The sequence below is a fragment of the Phyllostomus hastatus genome, unplaced genomic scaffold (genome assembly GCF_019186645.2).
Source record: "Phyllostomus hastatus isolate PE091 unplaced genomic scaffold, TTU_PhHast_1.1 phas_contig_198, whole genome shotgun sequence".
In the NCBI taxonomy this organism is placed as follows: Eukaryota; Metazoa; Chordata; class Mammalia; order Chiroptera; family Phyllostomidae; genus Phyllostomus; species Phyllostomus hastatus.
The window spans coordinates 380076-396996 of NW_025333715.1; the positions used below are offsets into that span (position 1 = coordinate 380076).

At 62.4% G+C, this 16921-nt stretch overlaps 1 protein-coding gene and 1 long non-coding RNA gene across 6 annotated transcripts; one reads left to right on the top strand and one right to left on the bottom strand.

Annotated features, from left to right (window-relative positions):
* Positions 1 to 908: 908 nt before the first annotated feature.
* LOC123816212 lies at positions 909 to 4184 on the bottom strand. Of its 3 annotated transcripts, XR_006785235.1 has the most exons (4): positions 3767 to 4183; positions 1749 to 2258; positions 1565 to 1633; positions 909 to 1160 (listed from the first exon to the last, which is right to left on the bottom strand). It is a non-coding gene; the product is annotated as an uncharacterized LOC123816212 (long non-coding RNA). The 3 variants fall into 3 exon arrangements; XR_006785234.1 differs by having other exon boundaries at positions 1565 to 2258; positions 3767 to 4184; XR_006785236.1 differs by lacking the exon at positions 3767 to 4183 and adding an exon at positions 2821 to 3072 and having other exon boundaries at positions 1565 to 2258.
* Positions 4185 to 4888: 704 nt separating this feature from the next.
* Positions 4889 to 16116, top strand: DENND6B (DENN domain containing 6B). 3 transcript variants are annotated; one of them, XM_045835059.1, is made up of 19 exons: positions 4889 to 5171; positions 8958 to 8996; positions 9070 to 9112; positions 9687 to 9799; positions 10252 to 10332; positions 10961 to 11066; positions 11157 to 11236; positions 11321 to 11383; positions 11662 to 11717; positions 12234 to 12356; positions 12447 to 12542; positions 12632 to 12726; positions 12850 to 12915; positions 13056 to 13210; positions 13299 to 13352; positions 13634 to 13743; positions 13864 to 13966; positions 14042 to 14116; positions 14196 to 16116. In XM_045835059.1, exons 1-19 carry the CDS (start codon positions 5010 to 5012, stop codon positions 14316 to 14318), a joined length of 1743 nt encoding a protein of 580 aa, XP_045691015.1. In that variant the 5' UTR covers positions 4889 to 5009; the 3' UTR covers positions 14319 to 16116. The 3 variants fall into 3 exon arrangements, with proteins under 3 accessions (XP_045691015.1, XP_045691016.1, XP_045691017.1); XM_045835060.1 differs by having other exon boundaries at positions 13664 to 13743; XM_045835061.1 differs by having other exon boundaries at positions 10294 to 10332.
* Positions 16117 to 16921: the final 805 nt, after the last annotated feature.

Sequence of the window (16921 nt, forward strand, 5' to 3'; positions counted from 1 at the left end):
ATGTAGAAATGCAAAGGATCAAGATACCCAAAACAATTTTGAAAAGGAAAAAGTTGGAGGGCTACACTTGATTTCAAAATATACTATACAGCTAAGACAATCCAGACAACACAGAACTGGCATAAAGACAGGCCTGCAAGTCAATGGAACACAACAGAGAAAAACTCTCACAAATATGATCAATAGATTTTTTAAAAAAGATTTTATTTATTTTTAGAGAGGGGAAGGGAGGGAGAAAGAGAGGGGGAGAAACATCCATGTGTGGTTGCCTCTCTTGCAACCACGCATGGTTATTTTTTAAAAACCCTTACTCAATTAAAATAAACAAAAGATTTAAATAAACATTTCAGCAAAGAAGATACTTACAAATGGAGTACGAGCACATGAAAGATGACCGACACCAGTGGTCATCAGGGAAACACTAAACTAACCCACAGGAGATACCACCACACACCCCCTGGAGACTAAAAGCAGAGACGGGAGGACGAGACCGAGTTCCTCTGAGGGTGTGCGGAAACCTCCTCCCGGCCGGTGGCAGTGTAACCTGGTGCATTCCCTTTGGAAAATAGTCTACCAGTTTGTTACAAGTTATGCATGAGCCTACACTTCCACTCTTAAGTATTTACCCAAGAGAAACGTGTGTCCACGCAAAGGCTTGCACACGAAATGTACGGAGCAGCTTCACGCATGAGAAGCAAAAACTGAAAACATTCCAAACGTTCATCCATTGGTGAATAGATCGAGAAAGGGTCAGCGTCGCAGACAGAGGAGTACCATTCATGAAAAGGAATGCACTGTCGATAGGGGTGACAACACGGATACACCAGACAGAAAAGGACCACACATTGCATGTCTTTCTTTTCTACTGGAACTGTAACAAATCACCACAAACTCGTGCGGTGGTTTAAGACAACACACGTTTATTTTCTTCCTACACTCCTCCCAGGCAGAGACCGGGAGCCAGTCTCCTGTGGCCACAGTCAAGGCGTTAGGGGAGCTGTTTCCTCGGCGGGCTCCAGGGGGCGCTCCGTGTCTTGGCGGGGTCCTGCGCTGGAGGCGACTGCATCCCTTGGCTCGGGGGCCCTGCCTCCGTCTTCAAAGCCAGCCGAGTGGTCCCGTTACCGAACAGCAACTGGCGACCCGCTGCCTGCCGCCGCCCTCTGGGTAAAATTCCACGGGCAGAGGTTTGGTGATAAAGGAAAAGAGTCTTTACTCACAAGCTGCACAATTTTGGAATAACAGCTTGCCACAGGCATCAGCCACTTAAGCCTATCAATTAAGCTTAAACTCTTTCTTTAGTCACAGCTTTAATCACTTAAACCCATTAATTAAGGCTTACCTTTTTAACACCTGAGCTCTCCTAGCATTCCCCGTTAGTTTCCATTATTTTATTCCCATAGGGTTAGTTTACACACTAAAACAACATAAGATACAAAAGCTACACAATTTTGGAAAAATGGCCAGCCTCTGCCCCAGAGCCCTTTCCCTCTAGAACACCCGAAGAATTAACCTGCCACCTCCGGCCAGGACCGCCCGACCCCATGCTGTGCTCAGGGTTCCTTACCATCCAAAATCCATCCAAATTACCCTCCGCTGAGAAACGCAGGCAGCTCCAGCAAGCTCCCCGGCCATCCTGGAGGGAGAAGAGCCACAGAGAGCCCTTCTTTTATTTCAGATCTTCTTGCCCATAATTCCATGTGCTCTGGAGGCAGGCGGTTTCCCAGCCAATCTGGTCCTGGGCTATTTACCATTTTCTCGGCAACCTCCTCCTGCAGCGCCTGCCTGCTTCTCCCTGGTGATCTGATCTGATTGGACCTCTCTGTACCTGCAGCCTCCAGTTTCTCTGTGATTTTGTCATCACGCGGATCACATGTCCTTCTCTGACTGCCATCCTTCTGCCTCACTCTGGAAAGGACCCTGAACATCCGGTCTTCCGGGCTAATCCAGGATAACCTCCCTATCTCGAGGTCCTTAATCACATGGGCAAAACCCCGTTTCCCTCCCGTCAGGTAGCACAGATTGACAGGTTCTAGGGATTAGAATGTGAACACCTTTGGGGGTAGTGATTCAGCCTCCTACATTGTACTTTCCATTTATAGACAAATGTTGAGAAAAGGCAGCCTAGAGACAGATCACAGGTCAGTAAATCCCAGGTCCGCCATTGCGAGGAGGGGTGGGCCACGCAGAGGCACAAAGGATCTTGGAGATTGCTGTAATTCGCTGGTTTTAAGAGGCACACTTTCCCCACAATTTAACACCTGAAATCAGAATACACCTTACAATTAATGGTATGAAGTATGCACATGAAAAAATGCTCAACACCATTATCAGGGAAATTCAAATGAAAACTGCAATTAGCTATCACTGCCCACCTACTGGACTGGCTAAAATTAAGGAGATTGGCAACAACAAATGTTGGCAAGGATGTGGAGCAAACAGAATTACATCGTTGTTGGTGGCAATAAAAAAATGTATGGTTGCTTTAAGGAAGTCTGGCAGTTTCTTTAAAAGGCTAAATATATTTCTTTATGACTATTGCTATGACTCAGCAATCCAGTTCCTAGGTGTTCACCCAAGAGAAATTAAAATGTAACTCCACAAAGAGTCTGTACAGGAGCCTTCACAGCAGTTCTGTTTCTCACAAACGAAAACCGGGCAGAGCTCCAGCATTCACTATGGGAGAACGAATAAGCAAACTGCAGTCTATTCACAACAACGTGGACAAGTCCACGGCAGTGGGAAGGGATGAACTCATGCAACACACTACAAAACGGATCTCAAAAACATTATGTGAGTGAGAGGTCAGATACGAAAGACTACCTATCGTATGGGTCCGTTTTTACGAAGTTCCAGAACAAGGTGACCCATGGTGCAAAGAATTGCAACAGTGGGGTGTGGGTGGGGAGACTGACTGGAAGGAGGCACGAGGGAGCTTTCCGGGGTGATGCTAATGTTCCATATCCCGCCGGTGCTTTGGGTTAATAGCCACACACATTTAAGATTCATGCCGTTCACCCTGGCCAGGTGGCTCCGTTGGATAGAGCATCGTTGGTTAGAGCATCGACCCCGTATGCAAAGGTTGCAGGTTGAATCCCCAGCGAGGGCAATGAACGCATAAATAAGTGTAACAACGAATTGATGATTCTTTCTCTCTCTCTCTAAAAATCAATAAACAAACATTTAAGAAAAGACTCATGCATTTCCAGATCATGGTAGCTCTCCTGCTAAGGTAAGTATTCATACATTTCAAATAGAGGAAAAAAAACAAAACATAGATTCATGCATTTCACTATGTTTTATCCCCCCCACCCACCAAAGAAACAAATGAAACGAAAAACAGCGGCAGTTAACGGTATACAGACTGAAGTATTTAAGGGTGAGAGCACTGATATCTGCAACTGGCTTTGGAGTTAATCGCTTAATTTAAAAATGAGTTGGCCCTGGCTGGTGTGGTTCAAAGGATTGAGTGTCAGCCTGCAAACCAAAGGGTCGCCAGTTCAATTCCCAGTGAGGGTACATGCCTGAGTTGCAGGCCAGGTCCCTGTGCTGGGCACGTGAGAGGCAACCACACACTGATGTTTCTCTCCCTCCTTCTCTTTCTCCTTCCCTTCCCCTCTCTCTAAAAAATAAAATATTTTAAAAATAAGCTGATTTGATGGATGGATAGGACAGATGTAGAGATAAGATATAAAATTGATATAACAAAGGATTAATTATTTATGTGGATTCCAGGTAGTAGGTAATGGATGGTTACTGTCTGGCTTACCTTTTCTGCATGTTTGCACATTTCATAATAGACTCTTGAAAACACTTGATTGCTCATCGCTGTTGTAACTGGTAGCAGTTTCTCTACCTTGATGATTTATAAAATAATGGTATCTTAAGTTCAGTGACACATGGAAATTACAAAGGAGAATAATTTTGTGGCTCCCCAGATAATCCAAGTCCTTCATTTCTCAGGCTCCCTTACAGTTACTTTGGGGCCGCATTGCTAGTTTTGGTCCATGGGCCTCTAAGTAGAAATGACGGATATACCACGTGTAGGCCAAGGAAATTAACAGCTAGAAGGCCTCGTTATCTCTCTCCCACTGCCCGTGACCGCAGGAGGCCCTGTGCTAGTGAAGCAGAGGCACCTGACTCTCCCATGGTCACGAACGGGGGTTGTCACTGCAGCCTAGCCCTGCCCGCCTAACGCTGGGGAGTGTGTGTGTGGGTGGGTGGGGCGGGGGGAGGAATCGGAGAGGGCTTTTACTTAAAAAAACAAAACAAAACAAAACACTAAAATATGTGGCATATCAGTTAAGTTACTGTCTCAGCTCCAAACTCGCCCTTATTTGCTCGGCGGTGACACCGGTGGGGCCACGCTCCTCCAGCGCGGAAACGGCGGAGGCTGCTCGCAGCGTGTTTCCCAGCCGCGTCCCGGCTGGCTTCAGCGGTCGCGCTGGGGACCGCGAACCAGGCATCTGGACCGGCACAGATACACTCGGGGACGCCGCCTAGGCGGTCGCACGCACCGAGGGCCAGGCCACGCGAGACAAGGGCGACCCCTGGGCAGCAGCGACCCCAGGCCTGTGCCCGCTCAGCAGGACCCGCGCCCGTGGGCGACCCCAGGGAGCGAGACTGGTAGAATGCGAAGTCAGGAACGACAGAACGCGGTGGTGAAAGCAGCAGAGCAAGATCCGCAATCACCGCCCCGACCCCAGCATGTTGCAACTCCGAGATCCCCCACCCTGGCCGGCCCAGAAGCCCCGCCTCCACGCTCTGGGCCGCCCTGGCCCGCTCGGCCCTTCTCGCTGGTGGGCTTGTCGCCTCTTCGGTGCACTACGCTTCTCCGGCCGTCAGGGGAGGGCGGGACCACGGGAGGGCCGCTCTAGCCCGCGACGGCCTCTCGACTGCTCCGCAGCGTGGTCCTTTGGCCCCCTAAGGTTGCCGCCCCCTGGCCGTTTCCCGGGCAACGCCTCCCGGCCGTTTCCCCCGGCAACGCGCGGCCGGCCGCGGCAGTCTCCGCCATGGACTCGCTGTCTAGCGCCGGGCCCCGCCGGCCTCGCGACCGCCTCGGGGTGAGGTCCTCCGGGTCGCGGGCTGCGGCAACGCCCTGGGCGCGCTTCTCGGCCTGGCTGGAGTGCGTGTGCGTGGTCACCTTCGACCTGGAGCTGGGCCAGGCGCTGGAGGTGAGCGGGCCAGGGGGGCGGGTCATCGCGCGCCTGCCCGCCCTCTGCGCGTGGGGGGAAGTCGGGCAGATATCTGGGTGTCCTGACCCTCCTCCGGAACCCTGCGCCTGTCGCCTCCTGAAAGGGGCGCTTTCCAGCAAAGGGACCAATGGCCGACTTCCCATTGGGATGGAGGAGGTAGGGGCCCTGCACTTTGGATACCCCTGACCTTTTGTCGAGGAAAATCTGTCTCATTTCCCCCTTCCCCACGTTAGCTGCGGCACCTTGTCCCCTTCGTTGCTGCAGCCAGAATCCCAGGGGTCACCCTGGACTTTCCCCTCCCACCACTCCACCTCTCCTCGGTGGGCAAGGCTGGCAGTTCCGCCGGCCAGGGATCATTCCCTCTGCTACCGACCCTCCTTTGTGGCCGCCCTGCTGGAAGCCTTCGGCCCCTCTTGGTTCACTTAGGCTCAGGTCCAGACCTGTGTGGGTGCCATTCCAGCCATACTGGCTGCCTTTCTCTTCACCAGCTGCACCCAGCTGGGGGGGTCTGGGGTGCCCCCACCCCCACCCCCAGAGGCAGCTTCTCTCCCTCCCAGTGTAGATGACAGTGTGGCGGGCTCAGGGAGGAGGCCTAACGCAGGGCTGTCAGGATGGTCTCTACGCCCTGAAAGTGGTGGCGTAGACCTCACCACACTGTCAGGGTCGTCCCGGGCGCTGCGGGGGCAGGGCCCGCTGAGGCCAGGGCTGGCCAAGCCAAGGCCACACAGCCATCCTGGGAGGCGGATGGGGGTGGGGGTTGTTTTGGTTCGAGGCCTTGCTGAACTCCACAAGCCGTCTTTGAGACAGAAGGGACTGACTCCTAATGAGGACTCGGGTCCTGGCCCCGTGGAGACCCCATCCGCCACCCCCACCCCCCACCTGGCGTGCAGTATTGTGACCGCCCCACCTGACCAAGGGGCCTGAGCAGAGAGCTGAGCTGAGCTGCCCCGTGTTGCAGAGCCCACCTTCTCACTGTTGCCCATTCTGTTCTCCACAAAATCACGAGAGAAGGCCCTGGCTGAACTGCTCAGTGGGTTGAGCGTCAGCCTGCAAACCAAAGGGTCACGAGTTCGATTCCTGGTGGGGGCACCTGCATGGGTTGTGGGGCCAGGTCCCCAGTAGGGGGCCCATGAGAAACAACTATACATTGATGTTTCTCTCCCTCTTTCTCCCTCCTTTCCCTTCTCTAAAAATAAAGAAATAAAATACCTGTAAAAAGATAAAATAAAATTAAGGGTTTTTTTAATCACAAGAGAAGTTAAGAGATTCTTTTGTTTCCTTGAGACATTCTCATGTATAACTTTCTAGGATGCAATCATCCAGAAAGCTAATTCTAAGCAAGTAGCCTTCATGGCGTGGGTCCTGTGTGCACCGGCTTCCGAGCTGTCGATGAGGCTCGGTCCAGGGAGGGGCCGTTGGGAACCAAGCGCCCTCCGGAATCGTCCGGTCTGTGCAGAGGCCCAGCCGCGGATCCACGGGGCAGTGCAGCTCACAGCGCCCCCCAGGTTTGCCTCATCTTTCCTCCCTCCCCCGGAAGTCCTGCCGAAGATCAAGGGGCGTTTGGGCTGGGCCCACACAGTTCAGGGAGCACCTGCCCTGGGCTCCCGTGGGCACAGCTCAGCCTTGCTGAGCCCTGCAACGGCCCCGGCACTGTGCGTGGCGCTGGGACACGGACGGAAGACCCAGGGGCCGCCATCCAGAAGCTCCATGAACAGAAGCAGCTCCGGGGAAGGAATGCGGTGTGGCCAGTCTTGGTGGATGGGAAAGAGGCAGCTGGGCCGTGGAGAGCAAGCTATTTCAGGGACCTGACCTGCACGGTCCCTGCCCACAAAACACCAGCCAAAGCAGAGGCAAGGAGCTGTCGTTCACCTGTTCTGTGAGTCAAGCTGGAGCAGCGGCCACCAGCCGGGCCCTGTGGTGCTGGTGCTGGACACGGGGACACGGAGCAAATGCGAAGACAATGCCGTGCTCTCCAGGAGTTCACACTCTGCGCCCGAGACACAGACGAGGGATTCAGGACCCCCCACCCCCCGGCGATGTGCGGGGTCCCGCATGGATGGCTGCACTGAGCCTGCGGGCGGCTCAGCTGAGAGAAGGGCCTGGCTCCGCCCTCTCTGCCCTCGGAAACTCTCTTCTCCGGGCCTCAGCCAGTCCGGGAGGCCCATGGGGCGAACTGTGCCCCGAGGCCCCAAAGACCCCTCTCCCACCACGGCGCTGATGTGGCTCTGGACCCCTTTCAGCCTTCGTGTCACTGAGGACCCCAGGGAGCTCTTTGTGAGGTCACGTCGACCCATGTTTACTAGCAATTAAAACAAAAATGTTTAATATTTATTAATCCAAAAGAAACATACCCCATGAGTTAATATAAATATTAATATTTTCATGAAAACAACCATATTTTGCAAAATGAAATTTGTGAGCATCGTTTGACTCTTTTACAAGCCTTTCAATATCTGACCAAATAGCAAGCAGCTGGACCTTCACCTCAGCTCCTGCAGCCAGTGCCCCACGACCGTCTGTCTCTCCCGCAGGGCCGAGCGGGTGCAGGGGCAGCACCCTGTGCGGGCTGGCTCGGCGAGGCCTGCCTGGGGCCGGGCGCTGTCACCCCGTGGCACAGCCTCGGTCTCTGCCACTCTCAGAGGGCCCACCGCACTTCTTCCCCCACCGGGGCATGGTCCGGCTGGGCCAGCCCCACTCCGGCCTCTGCTTCCGGGACAGGATGCACCAGCCCCTGCATGTGGGTCCCCACCCCTGCTCTCGTGGGGTTCCTGGCATGGACATGGAGTCTGCAGGTCCTGGGGGCCTGCTCAGAGGCCGAGGGCCTCCCGGGGGTGCCAGACCAGGTTCAGACTGCGGACCTCAGTGCAGAGGGTCCACCACAGCTTCGCTGCCCACCAGGCCCCCGCCTCTCCCAGGCAACACGGGGACCTGTCCTGTGGCCCCTCCCACTCACGGAGCCACCCCCCAGGCCCGCCTCTGTGGCACCCTCTGCCCCCTCCCTCGGGGCCCTTCCTCCTCGGCGCCTCCTTAGCTGATATCTCCCGGAGGTCTCCACGTGATGCCCCTTCCTGTCGTGACTCGCGGATGCGCTGTCCCCCTGGGCGAGTGCACATCTGGGGATGTCTGCTCCCGGCCAGGGGCTGGGGGACAAGAGCGCCCCGGGTGCAGTGCCGGTCCTCGGGACAGGAGCAGGAGGGGACCACAGGCGCAGCCCCGAGCAAACGCCGACAAGGTGTGGCGTCACTGCCGCAGCGGGCGTTCCAGGGCACAGCGCCTCGCCCTGCGCAGGGGCCCGGGGCGCGCCCCGGAAGAAGCCTGGTTTCAGCCAAAACCTGACTCCTGCTCAGGGCAGGACTTGGGCAGATGCAGGGAGCTGGGGGCTCGGGGTGCTGGCCCTGGGAGCCTGGCCCACACAGGCTCCCTGCCCAGCCACTTCCTGGAGTGGGGTCCAGGGTTTCTGCACGCAGGCCACAGCCACCCTGGAGCCCAGGGCACAGCAGCCCCCAGTCTGGGCGAGCAGCCTGGAGGGCAAGGGGGGCAGGAAGGGAGTCAGGGAGCTCCCCCAGGTGTGTGCTGGCCAAGGCAAGGGGAGTCTGGAGCAGCCTCGTGCTGGTGGGGGGGGGGCCTGGGGCGCCAAAGGTGGAGGAGGGCAGCAGGGTCTGCCCAGGGACGATGTGCTCTAGGAGGGGCCGGAGCGGAGAGGAGCACACCTGCGGCCCAGCCCCGCGGCCGCCTGGCCTCACTGAGTGCTCTGTGTCCCCACAGCTGGTGTATCCCGGCGACTTCCGGCTCACGGATAAGGAGGTGGGTCCCGCGGCCCGGGGAGCAGACCTCACCCAGGAGAAAGCCAGCCCTCACCGGGTCTCGTGTGTTTCAGAAAAGCAGCATCTGCTACCTGTCCTTCCCTGACTCCCACTCCGGTAGGGTGCTCCTACTCTCCCCCTCTGGGGCCGGGGCCGGGCGGGGATGGGGAGAGGAAGACGGTGGGGCGGTGGGGCAGGCTGTCCTGGGGCCCCTGGGGCCCAGGCCCCACCCCCGCTCGGTGGAGACACCCAGAGCCCCACGATGCAGCAGAGGCAGCCGGGTTCCCCTTGTTTGTGTGGAAGAGGGACCGGCAGGGTCTGGGCTGCTCGACCCCGCCACTGTGGCCCCCTGGAGCTGTCTCTGCTCCTCCCAGGGCCGCAGGTTCTGGGCAGGCTCAGGCTGCCACACCTCGGGCCCCCAGCTGCCCGCCTGTGCTTGGACGGTGGGCAGCTGCTGGTGCGTCTGCGTTGGGACTTCACTCTGAGATGAAGTGAAGGGGTGCAGGGGCGAGGACACAGGGGCTCCCACCGGGAGGACAGGGCCCGGCACCGGGGTTCTCTCTGGGGCCTCCATAGCCCATCGGAAGCCAGACTCACAGGGTCCTTGCCCGTCGCTGCGTCCCCACCATGCACAGGGGCAGGAGGGGCTCCAGCCCTGACGGCGAGTGGCGGGGGCTGCCTCCCTCCCCAGGCTGCCTCGGAGACACGCAGTTCAGCTTCCGAATCCGTCAGTGCGGAGGGCAGAGGAGCCCCTGGCGCGCCGACGACGGGCGCTATGACAGTGAGGCCCCCGTGACGCTGCAGGTGCGTGCGGGCTGCCTCTGCCGCCGGCAGCCGGGGACAGGCTGGTGGGGCGGTTCTTCCCAGGTGCCGGGGCCCCACGTGGCAGGAGAGGCACTGGCCAGCCCCAGCCCCCTCCTGGCACAGGGGTGGGCCTGCTCTCCTGGGGACTCCCCGGGGTCCCTGGTGCTCTTTCCGTGTACCACGCAGGCAGCAGGGTGTGGCTGGGTGTGCAGAGGCCTGCGGGAGCCCTCGGGGGCTTCTGGCCCGGGCCACTCCCCACGGTGCCTGGGAGGTGCTCCCTGGAGAGGTGGTGCCCACTGTCGGAGCCCAGGACGCCCAGGCTTGAGCCCACGACCCCACAACCGGTGGGGTCCGTGGGTGGGGCAGCCGCTGCAGAGCGGGCGGTCTGGGAGGCGGGGGTGGGGGAGTGGCACAGGGAGAGCGGGTGCAGCCTGGCTGACTGCCTCTTCCAGAGGGAATCGGCGCACTACTTCGGCTACGTGTACTTCCGGCAGGTGAAGGACAGCTCCGTGAAGAGGGGCTACTTCCAGAAGGTGAGCCACCTGGTCCCTCTGGGGCGGCACCTCTGAGAGGAGGGGCCGGTGGCCATGGAGGGGCTGAGGGGCTGGGGTCCCGAGCCTCCAGGAGCACCCCTCCTGCAGCCAGTTGGTACCAGGGGAGCGCACTCCCCTGGGCCCCATGGGCCACCTGACCTGGGCCGCGGGCGGGTGGTGGGGCTGCCCCGGCGCCCAGCTCTCGCTGCAGCCCCTCTGGTGTGTGGGTCCCACTGCCCCTTCCTTGCCCAGCACGGCACCCATGGCCTTTGTGTCCTGGGCCCCGGACACCCCTCCTTCTCACTGCTGGCCAGAGGGGGCCTGGTCACTCTTCCAGGATTAGGCAACTTCAGCCTTGAACTCAGACTCTCAAAGCAAAAGCTGCTTAATTGCCAGGAGGTCACCCCAGACGTCCTGGCCACGAGCATTTCCCTCTGACAGCCAGGGTCCAGCCCTCCCTGGTGTCACTGGGGCCCTCTCCTGTCTGGGGTCCTGAGGTCTGCGTGGGGCCGTCCTGGGCACAGTTGTCCTATGTAGTTGGGTGGGCTCTGCATGAGCCAGGCCTCAGGGGTCCCTGCAGACTCCTGAGGGGCTGGGTGACCTCTCTCCGGCCCCACGGGCCCTGCAGTCTCTGGTGCTGGTGTCCCGTCTGCCCTTCGTCCGGCTGTTCCAGGCACTGCTGAGCCTGGTGGCCCCCGAGTTCTTTGACAAGCTGGCACCCTGCCTGGAAGCAGGTGAGTGGCCGCCAGAGAGGCCTCATCGTCGGCCGCAGAGCCCAGCGGCTGCGGCTGCAGGCCCCTGACGCCAACCGCCTGCGCCCGCAGTGTGTAACGAGATCGACCAGTGGCCGGCCCCCGTGCCCGGGCAGACCCTGAACCTCCCTGTCGTGGGAGTCGTCCTGCAGGTGAGGGTTGGCCAGCTGGGGCAGGAGGCTCCGAGGGCACGGCGGTGCCCACTGGTGACCGGCAGCTGCCCCCTCCGTCCACAGGTGCACATCCCATCCAGGGCGGACAAGCCGGAGTCCAGTCCTCTGACGCAGTGTGGCCAAGAGGTGGGGGCCCCTCCTGGGTCAGTGGCACGGCACCTGCATCAACCCTGCCACCTGTCTGGGCCTCCCCACCCACCTGCCGGGGGCCCGCTGGGGTGGCCAGACACCAGCCAGACCCAGGGGCTCGTGTGTGGGTGCAGGGCTGGGAACGTCCCCTCCTGTGCCTCGGGGGTGGGGATGTGGAGCTGCGGGGACAGGGGCTGCCGTCCCTGGGGTGAGGGGGCTGCTTGGGGCGTGGCAGCCTCGCCCTCAGCCTGACGCCGCCACCCCCCCCCCCGCAGAACCTGCTGCCAGCGCCACTGGTCCTCACCAGTGTCCACGAGCTGGACCTGCTCAGGTGAGCCCTGTGGGCTGCTGCTTGCTGCCCACATAGACCCTGGGGGAGCCCACAAGGCTCGGGCCTGGGCAGGGTCGGGAGCTCCCGGGACACTGCCTACCGGACACTCACCCCGGGCCAGTTCTGCCCCGGAAAAGTCCAGAAGAGGAACCCAGAGCCTGGTGTCTGCGCTGCGAGGAAATGGGCGCAGCGGGCAGGGAGGTGCCGGCAGGCGGGCGTGAGGGGGAGGGCTGTGTCGGGGGGCACTCACTGCCTGAGGCTGCCCCTCTGCGGGCGACTCTTGGAGGGAGCCAGGCTGGAGACCGGGCTGGGCCCCGCGGGAGCCAGGGCAGCCGGCTCAGGCTGGGGCGCAGGGCCAGGCCAACCTGGGTGGACTGTCCGTGTCGGTGGACTCTGTGCACCCTCCGCATCTGGGAGCCCTGTTCCCATCGGGGCAGTGCATTCTCCTGCGCCCTGGGGAGGAGCCTCCGCCCCGCCCAGCCGCCCTGAACCCCCAACCTCCCCTGCCCGGCCCAGGTGCTTGCAGCCGGTGCTCACCCACGTGCAGACGCTGTGGGAGCTCATGCTCCTCGGGGAGCCCCTGGTGGTGCTGGCGCCCTCGCCGGCCGTGTCCTCGGAGATGGTGCTGGCCTTGACCAGGTAGGCCGCTGGGTGGGCGGAGCGTCAGCGGGGGCGGGGCCTGCCCTGCTGAGCTCACCGGCCTGCTGCCTGCTTCACCCGCCCCCGCAGCTGCCTGCAGCCCCTCAGGTTCTGCTGCGACTACCGCCCCTACTTTACCATCCACGACAGCGAGTTCAAGGAGTTCACCACGCGCACGCAGGCCCCGTAAGTGCCCTGTCCCCTCTGCCCCTCCCCCGCCGGCTGCCAACTGAGCCGCCACGGCCCCCTCTCTCTCCTCGCTCTCCTCTCTCTAGACCCAACGTGGTCCTGGGAGTCACAAACCCTTTCTTTATCAAGACGCTCCAGCACTGGCCCCACATCCTCCGCGTCGGGGAGCCCAAGATGTCAGGTGAGGCTGGCCCGGCCCCTGCTCCGCGGTCCTGGGGGGGCGGGACAGGGCGGGCCGCTCAGGCCCACCCTGGTCCGAGCTGCCGGCACTGAGGCCTGCCCCCCAGTGTTTCCTGTTTTGTAGGGGGTCTTCCTAAACAGGTCAAGCTGAAAAAGCCCTCGAGGCTGAAGACCCTCGACACCAAACCAGGTGTGGGCCTCTCCAGGACCCAGGCGGGGGCTCTGCATCCTGGGGGATGGGGGGCCGGGATTCTCTGCGGGAGTAGCGGAGGGGGCGGGCTGTGGCGGTGTGGGAGGGGCCCCAGGACCGCAGCCCCGCCCTTCCACCAGGCCTGTACACCGAGTACACCGCGCACCTGCGCCGCGACAAGGCGCTGCTCAAGCGGCTGCTCAAGGGCCTGCAGAAGAAGCGGCCGGCAGGGGTGCTGACCACGCTGCTGCGGCGGCACCTCCTGGAGCTCACGCAGAGCTTCATCATTCCGCTGGTGAGGCCCAGGGCAGGGGCAGGGGCAGGGGCGCTGGGGCTGAGGCCCCTGGGCCGAGGCCCCGGGCTCACTCCCCTCCCCGCCCCAGGAGCACTACGTGGCCAGCCTCATGCCCCTGCAGAAGAGCATCACGCCCTGGAAGGTGGGTGTCCGGTCCGGGTGGGGCCATGGGGGAGGGGCCGGGCGGGCGGGCTGCAGTCCCAGTTCTAGAGGCGGGAAGGTCTGGGAGGGGAGACTGGGCCCCAGTCCCCGCACCGAGCGGACCTCCCTTACAGCGCGGAGAAGGGGGGGGCACGGAGGGACTGTCTCCAGCAGGGAGGCGGCCCAGGCGCGGGCCTGGGACGTGTCCAGGGCCTGGGACACACACAGGCCTGTGAGGCTGCACCTGCCTGGGCACCAGGGCTCACCTGGCCGCTGTCTCAGACTCCTCCCCAGATCCGCCCCTTCCACCAGGACGACTTCCTGTGCAGCCTGGAGCATGCTGGGCCCCAGCTCACCTGCATCCTCAAGGGTGACTGGCTGGGCCTCTACAGGTGGGTGGACCCCAGTGGGGGGCCTGAGGCTCCTGCTGCTGTGGGTGCAGGGTGCCCGTGCCCACCCAGCGGCGCACAGAGTCGGCCCCACCCACAGCCATGGCCCCTCATCACCCACAGGCGGTTCTTCAAGTCCCCCCACTTTGATGGCTGGTACCGGCAGCGGCGCAGAGAGATGGCCCGCAAGCTGGAGGCCCTGCACCTGGAGGCCATCTGTGAGGCGGTAAGGAGGGCTGTGGCCGAGGGGAGCCTGGGGCTGGGGGCCTCGGTGACGGGTGGCCCCATCTTCCCGAGGCAGAACGTCGAGACCTGGATGCAGGGCAAGTCAGAGGTGGAGGTCGTGGACCTGGTCCTCAAGCTGCGGGAGAAGCTGGTGAGAGGCTCCCGTCCTGCCCCGCCAGGGCCCGGGGTGCGCACGGGCCGCCCACCCCTGACCAGCCCTGCCCCTGCAGGTGCGGGCCCGGGGCCACCAGCTGCCTGTGAAGGAGGAGACGCTGCAGCGGGCCCGGCTGCGCATCGAGGCCGCCGTCCGCTCCCTGCCCCAGGACCTGCAGGCCGTCCTGTGCCCGCCCTAGGTCGGGCCCAGCCCTAGGTCGGGGTGAGCCCTGGGACGGGGCCTCTCTGCCCCCCCGGGGGGGCCTGGGACTGGCCCGGTGTGGGGAGGGGCGGCCCCGCATCAGGCATGAGCTCCCCCATCCGGGCCCCCTGCCCCGCAGCACCACTTTGCACCCCAAAGCACCGCTTTGTCCCCGCAGTAAAGGTGGCACTTGGAACGACAGCCTAGCCTCTGACTGGTGGCGGGCCCTCTGTTGGCCAGAACCTCACCTCCCCCGGAGCCCCAGCTGCCCTCTGCAGGGCTGCAGGCTGGGGGGGCGGGGCTGGCTGCGAGCCCTTGCTGTTCTGGGCCTGGGGCCACCGCCCCCTCCAGGCACCCATCTGCCCGAGCCCAGCAGGTCCCCAGACGCTGCGTTTGATGTGTCCTTGAGCCCCATCAGGCCGCCGGGCTCAGGAGAGGGAGAGGCAGCCGACCAGCAGACTGCCCCCCTCACACTGCAGCTGGGGTAGTCCCTGACTGGCTGGGCTTGGGAGGGTGAGGAGCTCGGCCATGTGGTTCCTGGGGAGGCCACCAGGGGGCAGTGTGGGGCCCGGCCATCAGGGTCCCCCACCCTCGGGGGCCTTGTCCCAGGTCCCATCCCCGGAGCACCCCACGGAGGGACTGTTGCATCTGCCCCTGGTGACACTTGAGCCCTCCCTGCCCCCCCCACCCCCCAGCCAGGGCCCTCCACAGCCGAGGCAGCCTCTGGCACCGAGCTCTCAGAGGGGGGTCCACTCCCCAGCCAGGCCCCCAGCTGCCGCAGCACTGTCAGGACTCAGCACCCAGTGGCCAGTGGGAGGGCGGGTGTGAGGCACGGACCCAGAGGTGTGGGCCTTCAGGTCTGCCGCCTCCCAGCCCCCCACCCTCAGGCCCCTCACTAGAGGGGGCGCTGGGCCTCGCGCTGTAGCAGGTGCTCGCAGAGTGAGGGGTGGGCACGGCCGGGTAGGCACTGGGTCGCTTCTGAAGCCCCACTCCGCCCAGGCCTGGGGGTGGGGGGAGAGCGCTCCCCGCCCCTCCGCCCCCCGCCCCGGGGCCGGATGGTCTCAGAGCCTCCCCTGCCAGCCTGCCTGGCCCTGCCCTCCGCCCAGGACGGCCTGTCACGGGCCCCACTCCACAGAGCACAGCAGAGGCAGCAAACGCACGTTTGCAGAGGGAACGGGCTGGAGGCCCCGCAGCGAGAGGGGTCCCCCGTTGGCCCTGAGTGCCACTCTCGGGGCCTGCCCCCGGCTGTGTGCTCTGGAGGGGGGGGGGGCGCTTGCCACACAGTCTGCAAGGACACCGGACTGTCCTCAGGGCTGGTGGGCTCTCCGACCCCCACAGGAAAGGGCTGAGGGGACTGTGAGGCCCTACTGTCAGCTGCCCTCACTCAGCTAGTCCTGACCCCTAACCCCTAACCTCAAACCTAACTCCACTGGCTGGAGGCGGTGCCAGTCCTGGGCCCGGCCCCTCACTATAACCCACTGTGGGGGGGTGGGGAGGCCACCCAGGGGAGAGGAAGGGGCAGCTGGGCCAGAAGCAGCAAACCTGCCCCTAGCAGAGCCCTGGGGACAGAAGGGCCCAGATGGGCAGAAGCCGGGTGACTTCCCCGGGGTGGCCAGTGCTGGTGGGCCCACCGTGGCCTCCTGAGGCTGGAGGGCCTGGGGGGGGGTGGGGCAGAGACGCAGCCGGTCGCCCTGGGGACAGGAAGGACAGTTCACCCCCAAGCTTCCTGCGCTCTATTTAAAGATTCCTTTAGTCTGGGATACTGGCCTTCCCACATGTTTGGTAGTAAAATGTCCTGTGACCACAACGCTTGTCTCAACTTCCTTTTTTGATAAAAGCTGGCATCCCTGTGAGATACTGGAAGTGTTGGGGGGCCTTGTGGTGGGTGCTGGGTGGGCCGGTGTGGGTGAGGTTCAGGGCTGAAGGCGGGCAGGGCTGGCTGGCTGGCTGGCTGGGGCGGGAGGGCAGCCTCCTGGCCTACATGCTTCCTCCGGGGGCAGGTCTGGGGTGGGGAGCACCCTGGGAGGAGGAGATAGATGCCTGGGGGGGGGGGGAGCGGGCGGGAGGAAGCAGACTGACTGCAAAGGGGACAAGTCTGGGTGGAGGGAGGGCCCCCGAGGAGGGGAGGGGGTGTCCAGTGCGGGGTGCGGGTTAGGGTTTGGGGAATGGTGCCGATCTTCCCCCCTGGGCCCAGCTGCTGCCACCTGTCCTGTCCTGTCCTGAGACGGCCAGCCAGGAGCCAGCAGGAGCGGGCAGGGCCCCCACCTCCTCTCAAGCCCAGGAGGCCCCAGGCCAGAAGCAGGGCCAGCTCAAGCGCAGAGCTCACAGCCCCGGGGCTCACCACCTTCCTCCGGGCGCTGAAAGACCCGCTGGTGGGGCCCGGGGCGTCCCCGGGGGCCCAAAGCGGGCGGGCAGCCGGGAGCCACAGGTTCGTCTGCCAGGAGACTCACGGGCGCTGCCTTCCCCGGGAGCTTGGGGTGCTGAGGCTCCCGGGAACGGTTAAGGCCCGGAAGCCGCCATCCGGGAAAGGGCAGGGTGTGGCTGGCCTACTCCCAGGCGGAGGGCTGGGGTGCTCGGAGAGAACCGCGAGGGCACCCGGGC